The following is a 20492-nucleotide window of genomic DNA, read 5'->3' on the forward strand; positions in this document are numbered from 1 at the left end:
GGCTCATCGCCGGCGGCGACGCGGCCGGGAGGTGCGGGTCTCCGCGCGGGCGGGACGCGGGGCGCTGCTCGCAGGAGCCGCGAGGTGGGCGCCGGCCACCGTCGCGCTCCCGCACTGGGACTCGTACTCTCCGCCCAAGGTCGCCCCCATCTCCGGCTCGGCCTCCCGGAGCCTGCGGCGTCTCCGCCCGAGGTCTCGGTGCCCGGCGCCGGCGGTCTCCGCCGCGCCCTCCTCGCCGTCTCTGGGTCCGACGACTCGGTCTCGAGGCCGCGAGCCGCGCCTCTGGTTGCCGTCGCTGCCTCGGGCTTTGTCTCCCCCGGCCCGCAGGCCCGGAGGCTAAGCGTTTTCGGGTTCTGGGTCGGGTCGCCGAGGTTCTCCGCCCCTCTGGACACGGGCCCCTGGTGGCCCGACTCTGCGGGGCCACGCCTCGCAGCTCGGCTCCGGCTCCGCGCTTTCCGAGCGTCTCGCGGTCCCCGACGCTCTAGCTGGGCGCCTCCGTCTCTCCAGGTTTTCTCTCCGTGTCTCTGTCACCCTGCCTCGGTCTCCCCGGTGTCTCTGTCTCTCGGTCTGCCTCTTGTCTATCGCTGCCTCTCCGATTATGCACGTCTCTCGCGGCTTGTCTCTGGGCCCGTGTCTCTCGGCGTCTGTGATTCGGTCTCTTTCGTTATCCATCCATCCTTCCATCCATCTGTCATCTAGCTATATCTACCTCGTCTCCCCAGGTTTCTTTCTGACTAGGCATCGGTGTGTCCCCGTCGCCCGGGTTCTCTCTACGTGAGCAGCGTCGGTCAGGGGCTCGCTCTCGTTCCTGCGGGTCTCTCTGTCTCTCTCAGACTGTCTCTGCCTCCCTCGTCTCTGTCGGGTTTCCAGCACGCCCGGGTCGCTCGCCCTACTCCGCCCGGGCTCCCTGGCGCCCGTGTCCCCCGCGCCGGAGCCTGTCTCGTTTTCTCAGCATCGGGGTTTTGTTCTCAGACAAACGAATCCGGATCGAAGCGCATCGAATCCGAGGGTCCGGGATCGGGTGCTGCGGCGGCGGCGCGGGAGGAGCCCGGGAGGGCGGTGAGCAGCGCGGCGGGAGCGCGGGACCCGCATGCAGGCTGCGCCCAGGCTGCGCGGCCACCTGGGCGCTGCAGCGGGTCCCGCCGCCGCCCCCCTCACCTGGACGTTGCCAGGGGTACCGCAGCGGGCGCTGTGGGTGCTGCCTCCGCGGGGTGCGGGATCCGCCGGCCAGATCAGCCTTAGCCACTCGCCGTCGGCCGGTGGTGACCCTCTCCTCTCTCCTCAGGCGGACGCCGCGGGCATGGACTATTCGTACGACGAGGACCTGGATGAGCTGTGCCCAGTGTGTGGGGACAAGGTGTCCGGATACCACTACGGGCTGCTCACGTGCGAGAGCTGCAAGGTGAGAGCGTGAGCGGTGAGCCCGCCGGCGGGCGGCAAGGGTGCGTAGGGCGCGGCGGAGGCCCGGCGCGCGCTGGGCAGAGGGTCCCACAGCTCGCGCGCTGACTCCCCTCTCCTGCAGGGCTTCTTTAAGCGCACTGTGCAGAACAACAAGCACTACACGTGCACGGAGAGCCAGAGCTGCAAGATCGACAAGACGCAGCGCAAGCGCTGTCCCTTCTGCCGCTTCCAGAAGTGCCTGACGGTGGGGATGCGCCTGGAAGGTGCGCACCCCGCGGGCCTTCGACCCCTAACTTCCGACCGCCGAGGGAGCAGAGGGTGGGGCTGGGAAAGGTGGCTGAGGAGAGGACATCATTGGCCTTCTTGAAGATTTGGGGGCCAGGCGGTTGACCCCTAGTCTGACTTAGGGCCTGATCTCTGCAGTGGAGGGGACAGGCAGGAGTTGGGCCTAAGGCCCTGGGGGAGGGGAGGCACGCAGGACCAGCCCGGGTTGTGTTAAAGTGAACTCCAGGGAGAGGCCGTTTCTGCAGCCCAGGGGCCCCAGCAATGCTGGTCTGCCTGCAGAAACTGTCCTGCCTCTATACCCGCAGCCAGAGTCAAGGCTTCAATGCCCTTGCCTGGTTCAAGTCCCAGTGCCACCACTTACAGGCACTGGATTAAATTCCTTAACTTCTCGGACCTACAGATTCCCAACTTTAAAATAGACTTGATAGTAGTGCCTCCCTTCCTCCCCCTGTTAGTGTGAGGATTGAGAAAAGTAAGGGAAAGTCCAAGGTGCCTGGTACACAGTAAGCACTCACAGGCTAGCTACTATTACTATTGTTATTTTATTCTTATACCTGCTGCTATTATTTATCCACCAACACCCAGCCTGCCTCTCTGTTCATTCATATGAAGGTTCTCTTGGTTCTTGCACTCTGAGGGTGAGATTCCTTCCCATCGCGTTCTTAGCCAGGCCCTGAGAGGACAGGGGAGTGGGTAACAATTGTCCTAGAGGATGTAGGCCACTTCTGCTCCACCCCCTCCTACCCTCACTTCTGTCCAGAGAGGAAGAGAGATGGCCAAGAAGGAGAGACCCAAGGGTGGACAGGAGTAGCTTCTACCCCATGGCCCCAGCCGGGCTATGCGCCCAGCCAGCAGCTGTTGGCTGAAGTTTCTGAACAAGGGAGAAGCCCCCGCCCCCAGAGGCTCTGAGAGCAGCAGACCACATGTCGTGCAGCTCCTGACTGGAAGGGGATACCCTGACCTGTCCCAAGAGCCTCCGTCCCTAGTTCCAAGTCCGGAGGAGCCAAAAGAGCTGATTGTTGCTGCTGGCAGAAGAAGCCTGCAGGGCAGCCTGAGGGACAGAGCTGGGCTGCCTGCAAGTGTGGCAGGAAGATGTATATCTGGGAGGTTCCCTACTGAGCACTGCCCTCTCTCTCCTGCTCTCTTCCTTCTCCCAGAGCCTGGGCTGGGGTCCTGTCTAAGCAGGGGCTGGGGCCACACTCCAGCTGCAGAGATGCACCTGTTGAGTCTGGCTGATGACACATTCTTGGCTAGACACAGGAACATCTGGTTAGCAAGAGAGGTCCCCTCCCACAGCACAGAGCCAGCAAGCCCTAAACCCGCCTTCACATTCAAAGTCAGAGGGGGAAGCCCAAGTCTTCTTGCCACTGGGGTTTAAGGAGTCAGGCGGTTGGTCCATACTGGCCATCAAACTGTGAAGAAGCCTCACGGGGTCCCCTTCCTATCACTGTCTCCCTGCCAGGCCCAGGAGTGGGCATCTGAACCAAGAGACCAAGAGCTGAATCTCCAGGACCTCCCAGCCTGGGGCATATGGCCTGATACACTCACCATGATAAGAGTGGGCCAGGGGTGGGTCTGCCGGTAAATTCAGGAACACTTCCTGGAGGTGGTGACATTGAGGCTGGGTGTTTAGCAAGCACAAGAGAAAGAAAAGGGTTTGAGGCAGAAGCACTATTGAAGCTGGGAGGCGGGGGAGCGTGAGGAAAGTGTCAAGGTGAGCAGCGGTGTCTGCCAAGGTGAGTAAGGTGGAGTGGAAGGGACACTTGGTCCCGTGAGGGATAACCTGGAAAAATGAGCAGGACCTTGAACACCAGGGTGAGATGATCGACTTCCCCTGTGGAAGTCATGAAAGACTCTTGAACAGGGAGGGACACAGCTCAGGGTAGAGCAGCATGGAACATGGCATGGCGGGGGGAGCCTGACCCTCTGCCCCTGCCCACAGCCGTGCGTGCTGACCGCATGCGGGGCGGCCGGAACAAGTTTGGGCCCATGTACAAGCGGGACCGGGCCCTGAAGCAGCAGAAGAAGGCACAGATTCGGGCCAATGGCTTCAAGCTGGAGACAGGCCCCCCAATGGGGGTGCCCCCGCCACCCCCTCCCCCTCCGGACTACATGCTCACCCCCAGCCTGCATGCGCCTGAGCCTAAGGGCCTGGCCTCTGGTCCACCCGCTGGGCCACTGGGCGACTTTGGAGCCCCAGCACTGCCCATGGCCATGCCCGGCACCCACGGGCCACTGGCCGGCTACCTCTACCCTGCCTTCCCCGGCCGTGCCATTAAGTCTGAGTACCCAGAACCCTACGCCAGCCCCCCACAGCCCGGGCCGCCCTATGGCTACCCAGAGCCCTTCTCTGGAGGGCCCAGCGTGCCTGAGCTCATCCTACAGCTGCTGCAGCTGGAGCCGGATGAGGACCAGGTGCGCGCACGCATTGTGGGCTGCCTGCAGGAACCGGCCAAAGGCCGCCCCGACCAGCCAGCGCCCTTCGGCCTCCTGTGCAGGATGGCTGACCAGACCTTCATCTCGATCGTGGACTGGGCCCGCAGGTGTATGGTGTTCAAGGAGCTGGAGGTGAGTGCCTCCTCCCGCCGCTGGCCCTGGCTCTGGTGTGGACTCCAGGCTGCCTGGACCTCTGTCCTGGTCTCCCCCTGAAGGGTCCATCCTGCCCACTTGTTTCAGGCAGTGTTAGGACAGGGAGGTTCCCTTGGGGGACATTAAGGAGCATTTCTGGTCCACCACATCCGCCTGAGTGCCCTGCACACCTGCTCACTCTCACCCTCCCTGGCCTTGTTTCCTGAGCCTCTGTCTCTCACAGCCTCTGCTCTGATCTCCACCTCTCTGACTCTTCCTATTGTCTCCCCTCAAAGGCCTGTGGGCTCTCTGCTCCTCTGTTTTTTCAGCCCCTTCAGTCTGAGTCTGTTTCTCTCCCAGTCTGGGTTTCTGGAAGCATTTCCTGCTTTCTCTAAGGCCTTGGACTCCCTCAAAAGACTAACTGGGTCTTCTGTTCCCCAAGCCAATGCCAGGAGGGGGTCCAGCCCAGCGTGTCCCCCCCTTCAGGGAGGCTACCATCGCCCACCAGTTACATGTCATAGATGGGCTCTTAGTGTCTGAGTCTGGGATATCTGTAGGCCCTCCTCCTCCCCAGCTAAGGTGAAAGATCTCACTGCCCTGCATCTCTCACAGACGGTGACGGTTGGTTCGGTCGATGTCTGTGTGTTTGTCTGCATTCAGGAGGAACTGGGTGGGGATTCCAGGGCCTGGCAGTGATCTGGCCAGATGAAGCAGCTTTCTTCTATCTCAAGGTCTTCGTTCCCCCAGGTGTTAGGGTACCTGAAGCTAAAGTAAGCAGGAAAACCAGGCCAGGTAAAGGGAAGAACTTCCTAGTCACTTTGCCTAGGGGTATGAAGGGTCTCAGGCTTGGGATCTGTCCCTCCAATGCCCTGGCTCCCCATTAGGCCTCCCCAGAGACCCTGAAACCCTAGCCATGTCCCTTTCTCCCTGGCCTGGTATGGGCCTTTCCCAGGTCAGCCCCTGGCTGTTCTGAGGCTGACTATAAACAGCAGGGCCTTTGCCCTCCCTGCTGGGGCCACTGCAGCCTTGAGCAGCATTGTCAGTGCTGACGCCACTCAGGCCTGGGCTTCCTCCAGGGGCATGTGGCCGGATGGGCTGGGGGCACTGCCTGCCCTGCAGGCAGGGAATGGGAATAAGGTGGGGCATGGGGACTCAGAGCCCTCGGGGCACCGTGGGGTTGGGGGCCTAGGGGGATCTGGAAGTCGAGAACTTTGTGGTAGTGGTTCCTGCTTCTACCGTGAAGGGCCTGTTGTGGCTGAAGTCAGAAACATGCCATGTGTCTGCCATAGGGTGGGATTCTCACCCTTGTCCCCTCCCTGCTGGCCCTCTCTGGGCCCACCTTATGCAGGGTGGAAGGCAGAGTGTGGAATACTCCCACCTGCCTCCTGCTCCTGGCTAGAGGCCCTAGGGCAAGAGGACCCAGGACTCTGGGGTTGGTTGCTGGTTTCCCCTGCAGACTTCCCATAAGCCCCTGTGCAGAGGGAGGAGCAGCAGAGCATTCCCAGCCTCAGAGCCCTGGATCCAGGGGCAGGGCACTTCCTCTGGCCGCCTTCCTAGTCTCCCGGGGCTTCACGCAGGATGGGAAGGGCTTTGTCCCAGCTTTGCTGAGTGTTTTTTCCTGCTCTGGCTTCTCCGTGGCCCAAATCTTCCTGCTTCCCCTTCCCAGAACCTCTGTATTGAGCCCAGGAATATGACCCACAGTCACCATCTCTGTAAAGGAGCCGTGCAGATAAGCACCAGCCCAGCCCTTGTAGCACCTCATTAGCCACATCAAAGTTCTTTCCCGCTGCTCCAGTGTGCCCTGGGCTGGTGGCTGTTTGCAAAACCCAGGGGCGAGGGGTCAGAAAAGCAGATGGGCACTGAATGACTCTAGTCTCCCTTTTGGTTCACCATTCAACATATCTTAGCAGACAGAAGAGAGACTCTGGAATGGAGCAGCAGCCCCTGTGCTTGACTTTGGGGACATCGAAATGAATTGGACCCAGAAAGTCACCAGGCTAGAGGAAGAGACAGACATGTACATAAATAATACCAGTGCCCAGGGCTCCGAGAGCGATGGGAGGGGACAGAGAGGTCTAGTGAGAGAGGAGATGGCTACACCTGAGGAAGTCAGAGGGTTCCAGAAAGCAGTCAGAGAATGCTAAGGACATTCCAAGAAATGGGAACAGCATAGGGGAAGGTCAAAAAATGTGTGGGGACATCAGGGAGTTTCATGAAGTGCACTAGCAGCCACTGTGGCCCAGGAGTAGGCCCTTGGGCAGCAGATGAGGGACAGCCAGGCTGACTGGGGCCCCACACCCTAGGTCAGGGTGTGGTTGGTTCCAGGCACAGGGCCCAAGCTCTATGCAAATGCCTGATCAACTACTCAGGGGAAGGCCTGGGATCTTAGCTGAACCGTCAGGGATGCTGGCGGCCCAGGTATGTATGATCCCAGGTGCCCTCTAGGACTTTTCCTCCTCTGTCACCCTTCCCAGCTTGATAGGCTATCCCTCTGTCTCCATTTTCCCACCTTACCCAACTCTAGCATGTTGGAGCTGACAGTGGCTCAGAAGTGAATACCAGAGACCAGGATTGAGGGGCTTATTACCAAGCTGTGCAATTGGGCTCCTCTGGGTCTCAGTTTCCTCATTTATAAAATGAGAGGAATGGAGGTAATAGCTACCCTGTGGGGTTGTTATACAGGTTTAGTGAGGTGGGACAGGTGAAGACCTCAACACAGGGCCTGGCTCTCAGGAAGCCCATGGTCCCCAGTTCCCTTCTTTTCTGTTCTCTGCACTACACCAATGACTGCCCACCTGCAGGAGGCCTGGTCAGGAATAGCAGGGTAAGAGATGGCTGAACCCACACTCCTCTGAGCACTCTAAAGATGGGGATCCATCTTAATAGAGTTGCTCTGGGCTCGTAAAGTAACTTCTTACCTGCGGGGTAGCAGGGACTCACTCTTCCCTGCTATGCAGTGGGGGCAGGGTCCAGAGCCAGGCCTCTGGACAGTTACATGAAGGATAGGCTGGGAGGGCGCAAGACAGGAATCAGGGAGGGGGAGGGGGACCAAGATGCCTAATGACCCATCTTGACACCAGTTCACCCTTGACATCCAGCTCCGAGGCCCCCACTGGCAACAGATTTAATTGCCCAGATATATGGTTTCACTTGAGCCGCAGTAACTCTTGTCAGTCCTGGGCTGACGAACAATGGCCCACTGACCACTTGGCCAGAAGAGCACCAGGCCAGCCAGGGGCTTGTCAGCCACCCAAGAATTACCGAGCCCGCTGGCCTTCGGATGCCAGACCAGTCAGACCCCAGGGGGCTCCGGAGGGAGGCCTGCTCGGGGGAGGTCAGCCGGCACCCATAAATACCCCTTCTCCAAGGCAGGCTGCGAGGCGTCAAGGCTCTGGGAAGATTTGTGGCTGTCCAGGGCAGGAGGGGTGGGTGGCTGGTGAGCCCAGTGGACAGGCCAGGCTGGTGAGGGACTCCGCGGGCTGGGCCTGCAAATGTCCTTGTCCCCAGGGCGGAAGGGAGGTCAGAGGGTAGGGGAGGAAGAAGACACCTCTGGAAGGAGCACAGCCCTCGCTGGCCGAGTGAGGCTCTTGGCCACCTGCTTTTTTGTGGAGCTTCGCTCTGGTTTTCTTTTAAATACAGAGGTGTGTGTGCACGTGTGTGGGTGTCTTTATGTGCCCACGGGTCCATCTTAGGGAAGAAGTGGAAGTCTGGCAGGGAAGCGCTTGGCCCAGGGCTAAGTGGGAGCCCAGCTCAGGTGGCGTCCCTGAAGGGTTGACAGTAGGTCCATACAGCCCCTTGTGACCCACGACATGTTCATAGGTTTTTTTCTGTCCAAAGAGGGAAGATTATTTCTCTCATTTCATAAAGTAGGGAATGAGGGTGAGAGAGGACACGTAGTGGGACTGGGTCCTGAGCGCAGGGCAGGGGCACCGAGTGCAGCATTAGAGTGCAGTTCTCTGCTGTCTTCCCGCCGGGCCCCTCGGGCAGGGCTGCCCCCACCCTGGGGTCTGAGGTCTGGAGTCTGCTCCCGGAGCGGCCCAGTCAGGTCACTGTGACCCCTTTGCTCTCTCCCCGGAGCTTGGCCTGCTTATCTCCTAATTCTCCCCCTTATCTCTTCTCTTCCACCGCCCCCCTTGTTCCTTCAATCTGGGCACAAGGGTGTCTGCTCTTAGGGCCTTGCAATGGGTGGGGGCAGAGCCCAGTCCTGCATGGCCTCCATCTGGGTCACCTTCTGTAGGACCAAGAGCTCCTTGTCAGTCACCAGTGTGACCCCTGGGCAGACTTCTCCCACCTGGGCCTCAGGAAGGCAGTTCCAGGGGCCCCCCAAGGTGGGCCCCAGGGACCGACTGGGCAGGGCCCTGCTGCCTGCGTGTCACCCCAAGCAAGCCTGCTTGTTTCTCCTGCTTGTTTCTCAGCAACGTGGGCAGAAAGTCTCTGGGGCAGGGCTAAGGTGTCCTGGAGGTAGGTCCTCCCTAAGCTTTGCTTTTTTTCTTGGAAACTGATGGGGAGGTTCCTGCTGGGACTTCACACAGCCTGGCCACTTCTGGAGGAAAGGGAGGGAGAGGTGTCCCCTGCTGTCTAATGACTCTGTTCTGCTGGTGATGGGCTCTGGGAGGAGGGAGAGAGTAGGCTCGTGACTCAGAGACGAGGTGGGAAAGGGAGGTGGTGACCCAGAGCGGGACAGACCTCCACCTTCCCTCTGTTCTCCCACTGAGCTGGCCGCGGGCGGGGGCCTCGACGAGGACCCTGTTTGTGTGTCCAGTTGTTCCTTTTGCTCTTCGTCCACCTTCTTCTTTCTCCCCCTGTCTTCTTGAGGACAGAGGCCCCTCCAGGACGGGGGATGGGGGGTAGGGGACAGAGAGAGTAGGGACTTGTACCCCCAAGAAGAGAGAGATGTTTGCCGGGGCTCCCTGGCTCCTTGGCCTCTGTTGGGGGAGGGGTGGGTGTCTGGCAGAGTACAGGGCTCTCAGCAGCTGCTCCCTGAGGCCTGTTGGAGGGGCCCAGAGCTGAGCTGGACACCAGGCCTGATGGCATCAGGGAAGACAGAGCATGAGCTGGTGCCGTCACATGTTGCAGATTCTATGTCCAGAGAGTGGCGAGGGCCAGGGAGGAAGGAGGGATTGAGGACGTGTTCATGAAGAAGGTAAAGAGTCGACAAAAGACCATGAACCCCTGGGTGGCCAGGGAGCAGGGGACAGGTCTTGTCCCACTCTAATGGCAAAGAGCATGGGTCTGGATCTAGACAGAGCTGGGTAACCTTGGGCAAGTTACTTGACCTCACTGTGCTGTCCTGTCTCTTCATGAAGTGCACCAGCCTCTCAGGACTGTAGGACCCCAGCATAGGGACTGTTAATCATTGTGACTTGTGTTCACCAAAGGGTTGGCCCCAGCAGGGAGCTGCAGAGACCGAGAGGGAGGACCAGGGTCTTAGATGTGTCTTCCTAGGAGGACTCGGAGTACCCATTGCCACCTGGATTTTCAGAATCCGTTCCTGCTGTAGACATTGCTGTCCACCTGCCCTCTCCTTGGTCTGTCCCCAGGCCCGGCCAGCCGCCTTTCTTCTCCTGGGCCTGAAAGCTCTGCAGAAGTCCCAGGGAAACCCGCCTGTCTTCCCCTTGGCTCTTTTTGAGTGGTTGTAGCTGCCGGGGTTCTGACAATGGGCCATGGGGCGTGTGGCTCAGATGAGTAGCAGTCCCACGGAGCGCCTACATTTCCTGAGTGTTTAATATGTGTCAGCCAGCTTCTAAGTCCTTGCCCACTTTACAGACTAAATAACCAAGCCGGGCACGGTGGCGCACACCTGTAATCCCAGCAGCTCTGGAGGCTGAGGCAGGAGGATTCCGAGTTCAAAGCCAGCCTCAGCAACTTAGTGAGGACCTAAGCAACTCAGTGAGACCCTGTCTCTAAATAAAATTCAAAAAGGGCTGGGATGTGGCTCAGTAGTTAAGCACCCCTGGGTTTAATCCCCGGTCCCTCCCAACACCCCAGGAAAAAAGAAAATGAAAAAAGAAAACCAAAGCACAGAAAGTTTCCAGAACTTGCATCAGGTTATACCATGTGTGAAGGGTAGGGCTGGGGCCTGAGCCCAGTGCAACCAAGCCCCAAGCACTTCTGTTGGACCCTGTCATTGTCAGACCGTGGCCACACTTGATGAAGTAGAGGGAGGGGCAGGCAGGGCACAGGCAGGTGGTCACTTCCTCACGTCACACATTCAGCTCATTCTCCGAACCAGGAGTTGGGGGAGGAGGATGAGAGGAAGGTCCCTACCTGGACCCCAGCTGTCTGCCGACTCTTCCTTGCAGGTGGCTGACCAGATGACGCTGCTGCAGAACTGCTGGAGTGAGCTGCTGGTGTTCGACCACATCTACCGCCAGGTCCAGTACGGCAAGGAGGGCAGCATCCTGCTGGTCACCGGCCAGGAGGTGATGGGCCTGCTTTCAGAACTTTGAGCTCAGAAGTCCCAGATCTCTGGGGTTGGCTCTAGGCACCCTGAATTCTATCCCTTTCTCTGATTTCAGGGGCCATCCCTGGTCATAGCTCTCTGTGGCCAGCCCTGTCCCTGGCCTTATAAGGAGCCAGTCCCTGGAGCCCTGCTCTGGGGGATCAGATCAGAGCATGTGGGGTGATCAGAGGAGGCTTTTGGAGGAGGGACAATGGCACTGGGTCTCCCAAGAATAAATTAAAAAAAAAAAATCAGAGTTGATTGAGTAGTGAGGGGCAATGGGGGGTCTGTCCCCATGCCCACACAGGTGGGGTGTAGGAGGGCATTGGATCTGAGAGGGTGTCCGGAAGTACTGTTGGGGGCCTGTGGGTGGGACGAGGTAAGGGACGAGGCAAGGGGCTGCTGGGAGCTGTGAGAGGGTGAGACCTCGCAGACTCCAAGTCCCAAATGAAGGAATGAACCAAGGACAAGTGCAGGGGCCAGGGGCCCCCGCAAGCGAGCCGGGCTCTGGACCCCCTAGAGCAGCAGGCATGGAACAGGAGGATGGGAAGTAGAGCTCAGAGGCTCCTGGAGGGTGACCTGCTGGCCTGCCTCTGAAGAGGCAGGTGGAGGGGAGAGGGGGCGGGGAGGTGGGGGCAGCCACCTGGCTCAGGGTGTGGGGCCTGGTGGAGCACCTTCCAGGAGGCAGACCCCAGGTGCCGGGCAAAGAGGGCGGAGCGAGAAGGCGACAGGAGACATGCCCAGGGTCTAGCTGGTGGTGGGAGGACTCCCCAGCTGGGGACGTGGACTGAGTAGTGGCTTAATTGGTACCGGGAGTGGGGATGGATACTGAGGCGCTGCTCCCCACCCCAGCTCTAGTCAGGCCCTTGTCCTCATCTTCACTTGTCACCCTGGTGTCTCAGGCCACTGGGGGGAGGGGACAGGGATATTGGTCCCAAGGGGGTAATTTTGGGGCCCCGGTGGGTACAGATGTGAGTGTGAGTGTGTGGGAGTGTCCAGCATGTGTGTGTGCCCATCTGTATTTGATTGTGCAAATCTTATGAAGAGGTGTGTGGGCATGTTTCTGCCCATTACCACATGAGCTGATCACACATGCAGACTGTTACTGTGAGTGACCATCCAAGGGCACATGTGAGTGTGCGTGCAAATCGTGTTGCCCTCACTTCATTAACCGGTGACCACCGGTGAAGGTGTCTGCGGAAGCACAGAATCCGGTCATACCACTGGGCCTGTCAGCGGCTCTTTGTGCTTGAAGGACCCTCCAGCTCCCCTGCTGCACCCGCTTCCTGGTGTCTGCCCTGCTGCCATCCAGGCATGCAGGTCGTGGGCGCCCAGCTCCAGGCCCAGCAGCAGGTTGAGGAGAACTGGGGAGCGCAGGCCCTTGACAGTGGTGGGCCTGGGAGGGCTCCAGGAGGCCCCCCACCTGCCATCCCCTGCCCGTCCCGTCTGACAGGCCCCTGACCATGCCCTCTTGACCCTGCAGGTGGAGCTGACCACCGTGGCGGCCCAGGCGGGCTCCCTGCTCCATGGCCTGGTGCTGCGGGCGCAGGAGCTGGTGCTGCAGCTGCACGCGCTTCAGCTGGACCGCCAGGAGTTTGTGTGCCTCAAGTTCCTCATCCTCCTCAGCCTCGGTGAGTAGCAGGATGCCTCGGCCATGGAGGGTGGCAGGGGCGGGCAGTGAGTGGCCTCAGAGACCACTGTCAGCAAGGACCCACCCACCTTCATGAGTAGAGTGTAGAGACCTGGCCAGGGCCTGGCGCCGGGAATGGGCATGCGGTGCTGGACCGGTGTGTCTGTCGAAGAATCAAAGGCCAAGACAATGTCCACGACTTGCCCTTCACAGGAGAAGGACATTCTGAGAATGTGGCGAACTCCTGGCCACCCGCCCTCTCCGTGCGCCCCTGCCTGCAGAACAGGCTGTGGAGTTCAGGGCTTTCTGTCCCTGACTTCCATTCTGGGTCCCTCTTGTCTTAATTCCTTGACCTACAGGGGCTCGTATTTCTGCCTCTGAGCTCTCTGGGCGCAGACCCTTCTGTTCCTTCCTTCATTCTATAAGCAGTTGCTGAGCATCTGCCCTGTGCAACGCCTGGGTCAGGACATTGAGCAAGAGAGATCCCAAATCCCTACCTCGCGCGGAGCTGGCCTTCTCTAGGAAAGAAACAGAAAGCAACACGTGAGCAGTGAAATAGAGAGATCAGTGCAGTGTAAACCAGGGAGACTGTGACAAGTGCTGAGTCGGAGAGGGAAGTGGGAAGCCAGTGGCGGGCAAGCCAGGCCACCAGCTTGCCTCCTCTCTGTATCTGGGGTCTCCAAGCTCCCTCTGGCCACCCAGCACTCAGCGAATCATCACCAATGTCCTTCCTGCCCCCAGTGACTCTGTGCTCACAGAAGTGTTCCTTGCCTCCAGGAGCCCCCCCATGTGGGAGAGACCTGCGACCCTGCGGTTAGGTCTGGGACAGGGAGATGGGCGTGACAGGGAACCCAGGGCAGGGGAGCCGGGGCTATGCCTGGAAGAGGGACATTTGAGCAGGGACTTGGGGGATGAGTAATGCTTCTTTGGGTACATGAATCTCATAGCAGAGGAGCAGACATTGGATGGACGGCTGAACAGGAGATGAGCCTTCCCCCGGGAGGGGCCAGGATTGAGACTGACTCTGTGGCAGTTGGCATCATACCACATTCTGGCAGGGGAATGCCTACCCGGGGGTGTGGAGAGTGGGAGGTATTGGGGAGCAGAGGAAAAGAAGGGAGTCGATTAGCGGAGCCTGGGAAGGCCTGGGGGCCGTGGGCTGAGTCTCCTGACCAGCACTGTAGGCTGGTGGCTGGTGATTCCACCAGCCAGGGCTCTGCAGGGAGGAGCCGCGGCCTGAGGTCCTGGGAGGCGCGCGTTGGGCACGGCTGTAGCGGGGGACACCCCGTCTCACCTCTGCCTCAGGGCCCTCCCCCGACCCCCCGCCTTGCCGTTGAGGACGTGGCTGGGGGTCGTGCAGTGTGGGCTCGGACACGCTGGACAAGCTGGCGCGTGGGTGTGGGTTTTCGGGTGTCGCGTGGCTCCAGGAACCCGTGTGAGACCAGGGAGTGAAGGGAGATTTGGGAACAGGAGGGATTTGGAGGGGTGGGTTGTGCTTGGCATGTAGGATCGGAGCATGGAATCTGTAGCAGTTTGGGTGATAGCTCTTTTTTAAATATATATATATATATTTTAGTTGTTGATGGACCTTTATTTATTTATTTTTATTCATATGTGGTGCTGAGAATCGAACCCAGTGCCTCACACATGCTAGGCGGGCGCTCTACCACTGAGCCACAACCCCAGCCCCTGGGTGTTAGTTCTTTTTTTTTTTTTTTTTTTTTTTTCTTTTGCGGTACTGGGGATCTAACTCAGGGCCATGTGCTTGCAAGGTAAGCACTCTACCAGCTGAGCTATCTCCCCAGCCCGGGTGTTAGTTCTTGACCCTACTGCCATCAAGGGGCCCTGGGGAGGGTTAGGGGGGAGGTTGGAGGAGGGGGGCTTCCAGCACCTGTTTTCTTGACTGGGACTCCATCTTTCCCCGGGTGTCCCTTGAAGAAGCCCCAGCCAAACCCTGGGTGTTTGGGACTGCCAGGCCCAGCACAGCTCTGGCCACCCCCTGTGGTAAGTCCAGGACTCCTCCTTCCATGGGCGCAGGGAAGATACCAAGGCAGAGCCCTCCCCTCTGCTCGGGGTCCCGGTCTAGGTGTGTCCAGCATCAGGAGTGCCAGGCGCCTCCTCCATCCTGTGCTCCAGATGAGGCAGCAGAGGCTTGAGGGACTAGGAGAGACTGCAGGTCTCGGCAGGAGGCTGGAGTGGCAGGAGACCTGTGAGCACGTGTATGCATGTGTGTGTGCCCGAGGCAGGATGGAGCAGTGGTCAGGGGAGGGAGCTAGGGATGGACCAGCTGGGTTTCACTTGGGTCTTTCCAACTTTGTGCCCTTGATCAAGTCCCTCTCTCTGCTCTGAGCCTCTGTTTCCCCATCTGTAAAACGACCACCATAACTGCCCTTCACTTGCTATAGGATGTAATGGGAATTTCCCAGAGTGCTCAGTGCTTGGCCTGACCCCTCTGGAGTATGTGCCAGTATTGTTTTTTAGTTTTAATTAAAAAAATTTTTTTAGTTGTAGATGGACATAGTACCTTTATTTTATTTATTTATGTGGTGCTGAGGATCGAACCCAGTGCCCCACACATGCAAGGCAAACGTTCTACCACTGAGTCACATCCCCAGCCCTGTTTTTTATTAATTTTTGTTAATAAATAGCTGGGGTTTGAACCCAGGGGTGCTTTACAACTGAGCTACATCCTGTCTTATTTTGAGACAGGGTCTCACTAAATTGCTGAGGCTGGCCTCGAAACTTAGATCCTGCTGCCTCAGCTTCCCGCACCGTTGGGATGGCAGGCACGGCCACCGAGCGCATTGTGCTGTTTTTATCATCCTCATCCTCAGTTCGTGGGTAAATGAACGAAGCGATGGCCCCGGTCGCAGGCTTCATCTCCGTCCCACACGGTGTGTCTGGCTCAGGGCCTTACTCTCTGGGCACAGGGACGAGGACCTCTGTGGTGGGGACTAGGAGGCGGGAGGAGGCTCTGGGACCTGGACCGGCAGGAGAGCCGTGAGAGGAGGCCACTGGGCCCCGGAGGCCTTTGGGGAGCTGTGGGTGCCATCGGGGTCTGGCCGCCCCTGTCTGGGTGGGGCTGTCTGAGGGCCTCGCAGGGCGCGGAGGAGTGTCACCATGAAAGAAACCAGGCAGGAGTGAGGAGCAGCGCCTGCGGGTTGTGAGGAATCCCCCGGGGTCCCTGGGGCCTAGGGGTCTGGGAAGGGCTGCTGAGGCCACCGCGGAGGACAGGCCCCAAGCAGAACCATGCAGGGCCTTGAGTACCAGGTCAAAGGCTGGACCCCGCCCCTTGAGTGGACAGTCCCTGGGAGTCACACGATCAGATTTGCGTTTCATCAAAGCCCTTCCAACAGCCGCGTGGGAAAGGATGCAGCCAGATCCCTGCCAGGGGTGAGATCTGCGGTTGCGGCAGGTTGGACGCCCTCGGGTGGGACAGAGGGCTCCTGCCATGATCCCACCCATACAGAGCGGGGCACAAGGGGAAGTGGGAGCCAGAGAGGGTCTGCCGCTTCCCCGAGGGCTCGCAGCTGGCATGCGGGGCGTCACCCTCTGCAGCACCTCCCTGGGTTGGGCAGCCTGACTCTTGTGGTGCCTGTCCCCCCACCCGCCCGCCCGCCCCAGCGCCCCGGCCCTCAGCGCCTCCTTCTCGCCTGCCTCCGCAGAAGGGTGCCATTTGGCGTCTAAATAGCTGTCTCGGGCGGGCTCAGAGGCAGGTAAGGAGGTTTAATTAAAATTAGTGCCTCTCTCCTGGCAATCGCAGTGTTTATGAAGATGGGCCCGGCGGGCATTGTTCTGCCGAGGACTTAATCGAAGCTTAATGGATTGACCTAACATTCGATTTCCTGATTTCCATTGAGGCGGCGGCGGCAGCATTCCCTTAAGCGTTTGCAATTTACCCACTGCTCCGAGCCAACAAAAGGCGGCCTGAATAGCAGCCCCACTCGAGGGGCCATTGTGCGCGGGGGCGCCTGCCTGAGTCACCGCTATTGGGACAACATTCTTTATGCCTCACTGGAATGAAAGGATTATTCAAATATTCAATTAAACCGTGAAAAGGGGGCTTTTCTGAGCTCCTGGGGGCCCCAGAGCTCGCAGAGCTAGCAGGCTGCTCTCTGAGGTGGGGGTGCCATCTCCCAGCCCCCTCCTGCCTTCCACCTCCCATCTCTAGAACTGCTGGGAGATGAGCTGGACAGGGACAGGGACGCAGGTCCATCTCCAGTGTGGTCACATCCACTCTGCCAGGTTCAGGGCCCAGGGCCAGGCACACAGGAGAGGGCTGGTCTTGGAGCTCCGTGGGGCAGAGATCAGGATGCAGATGACAAGAAACTGAGGTTCAGAGAGGGGAAGTGACTTGTCCAAGGTCACCCAGCTGGCTGTAAGGCTGGACTTTGAACCCCTGACATCCAGGGGGCGTCTGCAGGCTTGTTTGTCCCCTGCTGGTGTCTAAGGTTAGAAGGGCACATGCTCATCCTGGGACGTTGGTTCTGTCAGGTACCTTAGAGTCTTCACAACAAACTTTAGAAACTGGGGACACTGGGGGCTGGAGAGGGGAGGGACTATCCCAGTTCTCAAGCCCAGAGCAGCCTCTCTGGGGGAAACCTGGGACCCGGGTGGCAGGGCGCGATGGAATCCTAGTTGGATGTCACATGAAGCATGTCCAGTTCCCCAGTGTCCAGGCCGAGCAGCCCCCGAAGCAGGAGGCTCCAGCCGCAGAGTCAGGGAGACCTGGTTTTGATGCAGGCGCTGACTCTGAGCCTTGGGGTGCCCTTCGCCAAGGGCCTGGACACCTGTGGGGATCACTGGGCTGGTGCAAGGTGGCCGCTGGGTCCAGACTCTTGGACTGGAGCCACTGAGGACTGTGCCCCTACCCCTTGTAGCTGACCTCAGGGGGCTGCGAGGTCTCAGCTTCTGGGAGCTGAGACCAGAGACCCGCTGTGAGAGGGGGCTGTCCCTGAAGCCTGTCCTTGTTCTGCACCCCCCGCCCTGCAATCCACCCCAGCTTGGTGTTGCCGAGAACAGTAAATCCAGGTAAAGCCTGGGCCCTGGTTCTCCCCAGGCCCCTCCCACCCTGCCCTCACTGCAGCATCCTAACCAGTCCTCCCAGCCCCAGCTCTTCCGTCTGGGCCCCTTTCCTGCTTCTACTGCTGTGTGACCTTGAGCTGGTCCCTGTCTTCCTCTGGAATCCCAACCTACTATTGTGGATTTGCAGAAGACAGTGTCAGACTTGCCCAGCCCCAGGGATGGTGGGAGTGAAGGCAGATGGGGGCAGGACTGGGATTGAGAGAGGCTGGAACAGGGATGGAACTCTAACACAACTGCTTCCAGGAGGCCAGCTAGGTGAAGTGAATTCCCATGACCTTTGAATGTGCCTGGAGCAGCCAGGTTTGGGTGCAGGGCTACCATGTACAGTTGGGCAGGTCACTCACTGCACAAGGGCACAGAGGTGGGGAAGGACTGGGGTCTGAGATCTAGCTACGTCTCTGTGGACAAGGGCCAACTTCTTTCTAATTGACACAAAGGTTTCTTGTGGGCCAATGGTGGTCCTGGGGATTGGAGGGAGAAAAGGACCCTGGCTTGCTTACTGAAGGGAAGGTGAAGGGACAGGGTGGGGGTGGAGGATGGTGGCCTGCCAGATCCTACCATATGACCCAGGTCCAGCTCAGGTTTCCCTAAATCCAACTTGGGACAACATAGGCCTCAGCAGGCGCACCGGGGGCGGCCAAGGATCAGGGTTGCCAGGAGCGGCAAGCTCTCCTGGCGCAGCGGGTGTTAAAGGGATTAGAGGGCCCGGGGCTGCACATGCCGCCCCCACAGCAACAGGGCTGGGGTGACGGGTGCAGTGGATGGAGGGCCATTTTCTGAGCCACTGGAAGCCACATCCCAGGGGAGGCCAGGCTAGGATTTGAGGATTGGGGACTGATCCCGGGCATGCCTGCCGACCCTGAACCTCTAGAAAGGGCACCGGCTGGAGAAGCCACCCGGGGCAGAGAGGCCTGTGAGCCATGGCGAGGGACGGGGGCACAAGCTGCTGCTCCTATATGGAGTCTGGCTCTGAACCCTCGTCTGCCTCACTCCATGTGCATGTCCACTGGACGGGGTGGAGGGGTACACTGATGAGCCTCACCCTCCAGCCACCGCACCCGTCCGGGTCCATGCAGAACCGGCCCCTGCTCCCCTCCGTAGGGAACCGTCCTTCAGTCCATCATCCTGTTTGTCCCTGTGCTTGTGTATTGCAGGGGCGGCTGTGCTGGGGTCGGGACCCAGGCCTCAAGCATGCTGGGCAATGTCCCCAGCCCCATCTTTAACTGACCTTCCCTTCCATTTCTGGTTTGCCGCTCTGGGCCTTTCAAGATTGGTCCCTGGGCTCGGGGTTCTACCTCCTCCTTTGCTTCGTGCTGCATCCTGCTTCCTGGTGGCACTGGCACGTGGCATCCAGGCCACTCCTTGCCACCATGAATGTGGCCATGGCGAACATCGCGTCCCTCACGGCCCGTCGGAGACCTTCCCCGGGCGGCTGAGCCTCTTTCTTGGTGGCAGGGTGACCCACAGAGTGCCTGCGGTTCTCTGGCGGGGCCTCCCGTTTCCATGCCTCGCAGCGGTGAGGTGGGCCCTGCCCCTCACAGCGCACTCTCTGCTCACGGTGGTGGTGAGGTGGCAGTGGCCATGGGGATGATGGTGACGTGGTGACTTCACCACGGTGGGGACGGGGCAGTTGTGGGAATGGCCCCACCACGCCCTGGTAAGAGGGTGGTGGCGATGCTGACGCCTCGCCGGGGACGCTGCTTTGTGCCAGCTACTGTTCTCCTAGGCATTTCCCACCAGCCAACTCCTCGAATTCTCAAAGTCCTGCCGGTTCTATGGCTGCCCTCCTTTTACAGATGAGGGAATCGAGTGGTTTAAATAACACACCCAGGGATGCACGGGAGAGATTGGTAAAAAAAAAGTTCTTGGTAATTATTATTTTTTTATTTTGTATTTTTTAGTACCAAGAATTGAACTCAGGGGCACTCGACCACTGAGCCACACCCCCAGCCCTGTTTTGTATTTTATTTAGAGACAGGGTCTCACTGAGTTGCTTAGCACCTCACTGTTGCTGAGGCTGACTTTGAACTTGCGATCCTCCTGCCTCAGCCTCCTGAGCTGCTGGGATTACAGGAGTGCACCACTGAGCCCCGTGGTCTTGGTGATTACTAACATCCATCATGACCATCAGGGCAATGACAGAGGCAGTGATGTTGGTGACAGTGACTGACTTGGTTGTTGATGGTGGCATTGGCCACGCTGGGGAAAAACCTGTCCGTCTGGGTGATTGATGGGGGTGGTGGTATTGGTCAGCCAAGTTGATGCCCATGACTTTGTTGGTCACAGGGAAGGTGGTGTTGGTGATACCAGTGGCGGTGTCTGATGGCGATGGGGCAGGAGGGTGACTGAGCTCCTCCCTTTGCAGATGTGAAGTTCCTGAACAACCATAGCCTGGTGAAGGATGCTCAGGAGAAGGCCAACGCTGCCCTGCTTGACTACACCCTGTGCCACTACCCACACTGCGGGGACAAGTTCCAGCAGTTGCTGCTGTGCCTGGTGGAGGTGCGGGCCCTGAGCATGCAGGCCAAGGAATACCTGTACCACAAGCACCTGGGCAACGAGATGCCCCGCAACAACCTGCTCATCGAGATGCTGCAGGCCAAGCAGACTTGAGCCTGGGCCGCCGGGGCAGGCGGGCCAGGAGGGCATGGCCGCCCGCCGCCTTCTGCAGGGCTTATTCTATTAGGCCAACCCAGGAGCCCCATCCCGTAGGCCCCTGACCCTAAGCTCTGGAGCTGTGTGTTGGGGTGGTGGGTAGGGACGGGCAGGGCCTGGCTGAGGCAGGGTGTCCTCACCAGCCACTGGCACTTGCCTGCCACTCGAGAGTGCCCCAAGGAGGCGGCTGCTACCCACCCCGCCCTCCCCCTGCTCCCAGTTTCTGTCCTGGAGTCTGAAGGACTGGCTGTCCAGGGAGGAGGTTCGGAATTCCCTGGTGGGCCTCCATGTCCCTTGGGTCAGAGGTCATCCTTTCCCCCTCTCCTAGAATCAGAGGCAGGGGGAAGTTGAGCAGGCATTAACGGGGATGGCAGGTGGGCGTCTCCACACTCCCCTGTAGGAGGGAGGTAAATCCTCTGATTTGTA

General features: G+C 59.3%; 1 protein-coding gene across 1 annotated transcript; it reads left to right on the plus strand.

Annotated features, from left to right (window-relative positions):
• The first annotated feature begins 1300 nt into the window (after nt 1-1300).
• Nr5a1 (nuclear receptor subfamily 5 group A member 1) lies at nt 1301-20024 on the plus strand. Its single transcript, XM_047524946.1, has 6 exons — nt 1301-1402; nt 1523-1664; nt 3629-4254; nt 10557-10676; nt 12180-12327; nt 19777-20024. Exons 1-6 carry the CDS (start codon nt 1301-1303, stop codon nt 20022-20024), a joined length of 1386 nt encoding a protein of 461 aa, XP_047380902.1.
• The last annotated feature ends 468 nt before the right edge of the window (nt 20025-20492 follow it).

The sequence above is a fragment of the Sciurus carolinensis genome, chromosome 14 (assembly GCF_902686445.1).
Source record: "Sciurus carolinensis chromosome 14, mSciCar1.2, whole genome shotgun sequence".
Classification (NCBI taxonomy): Eukaryota; Metazoa; Chordata; class Mammalia; order Rodentia; family Sciuridae; genus Sciurus; species Sciurus carolinensis.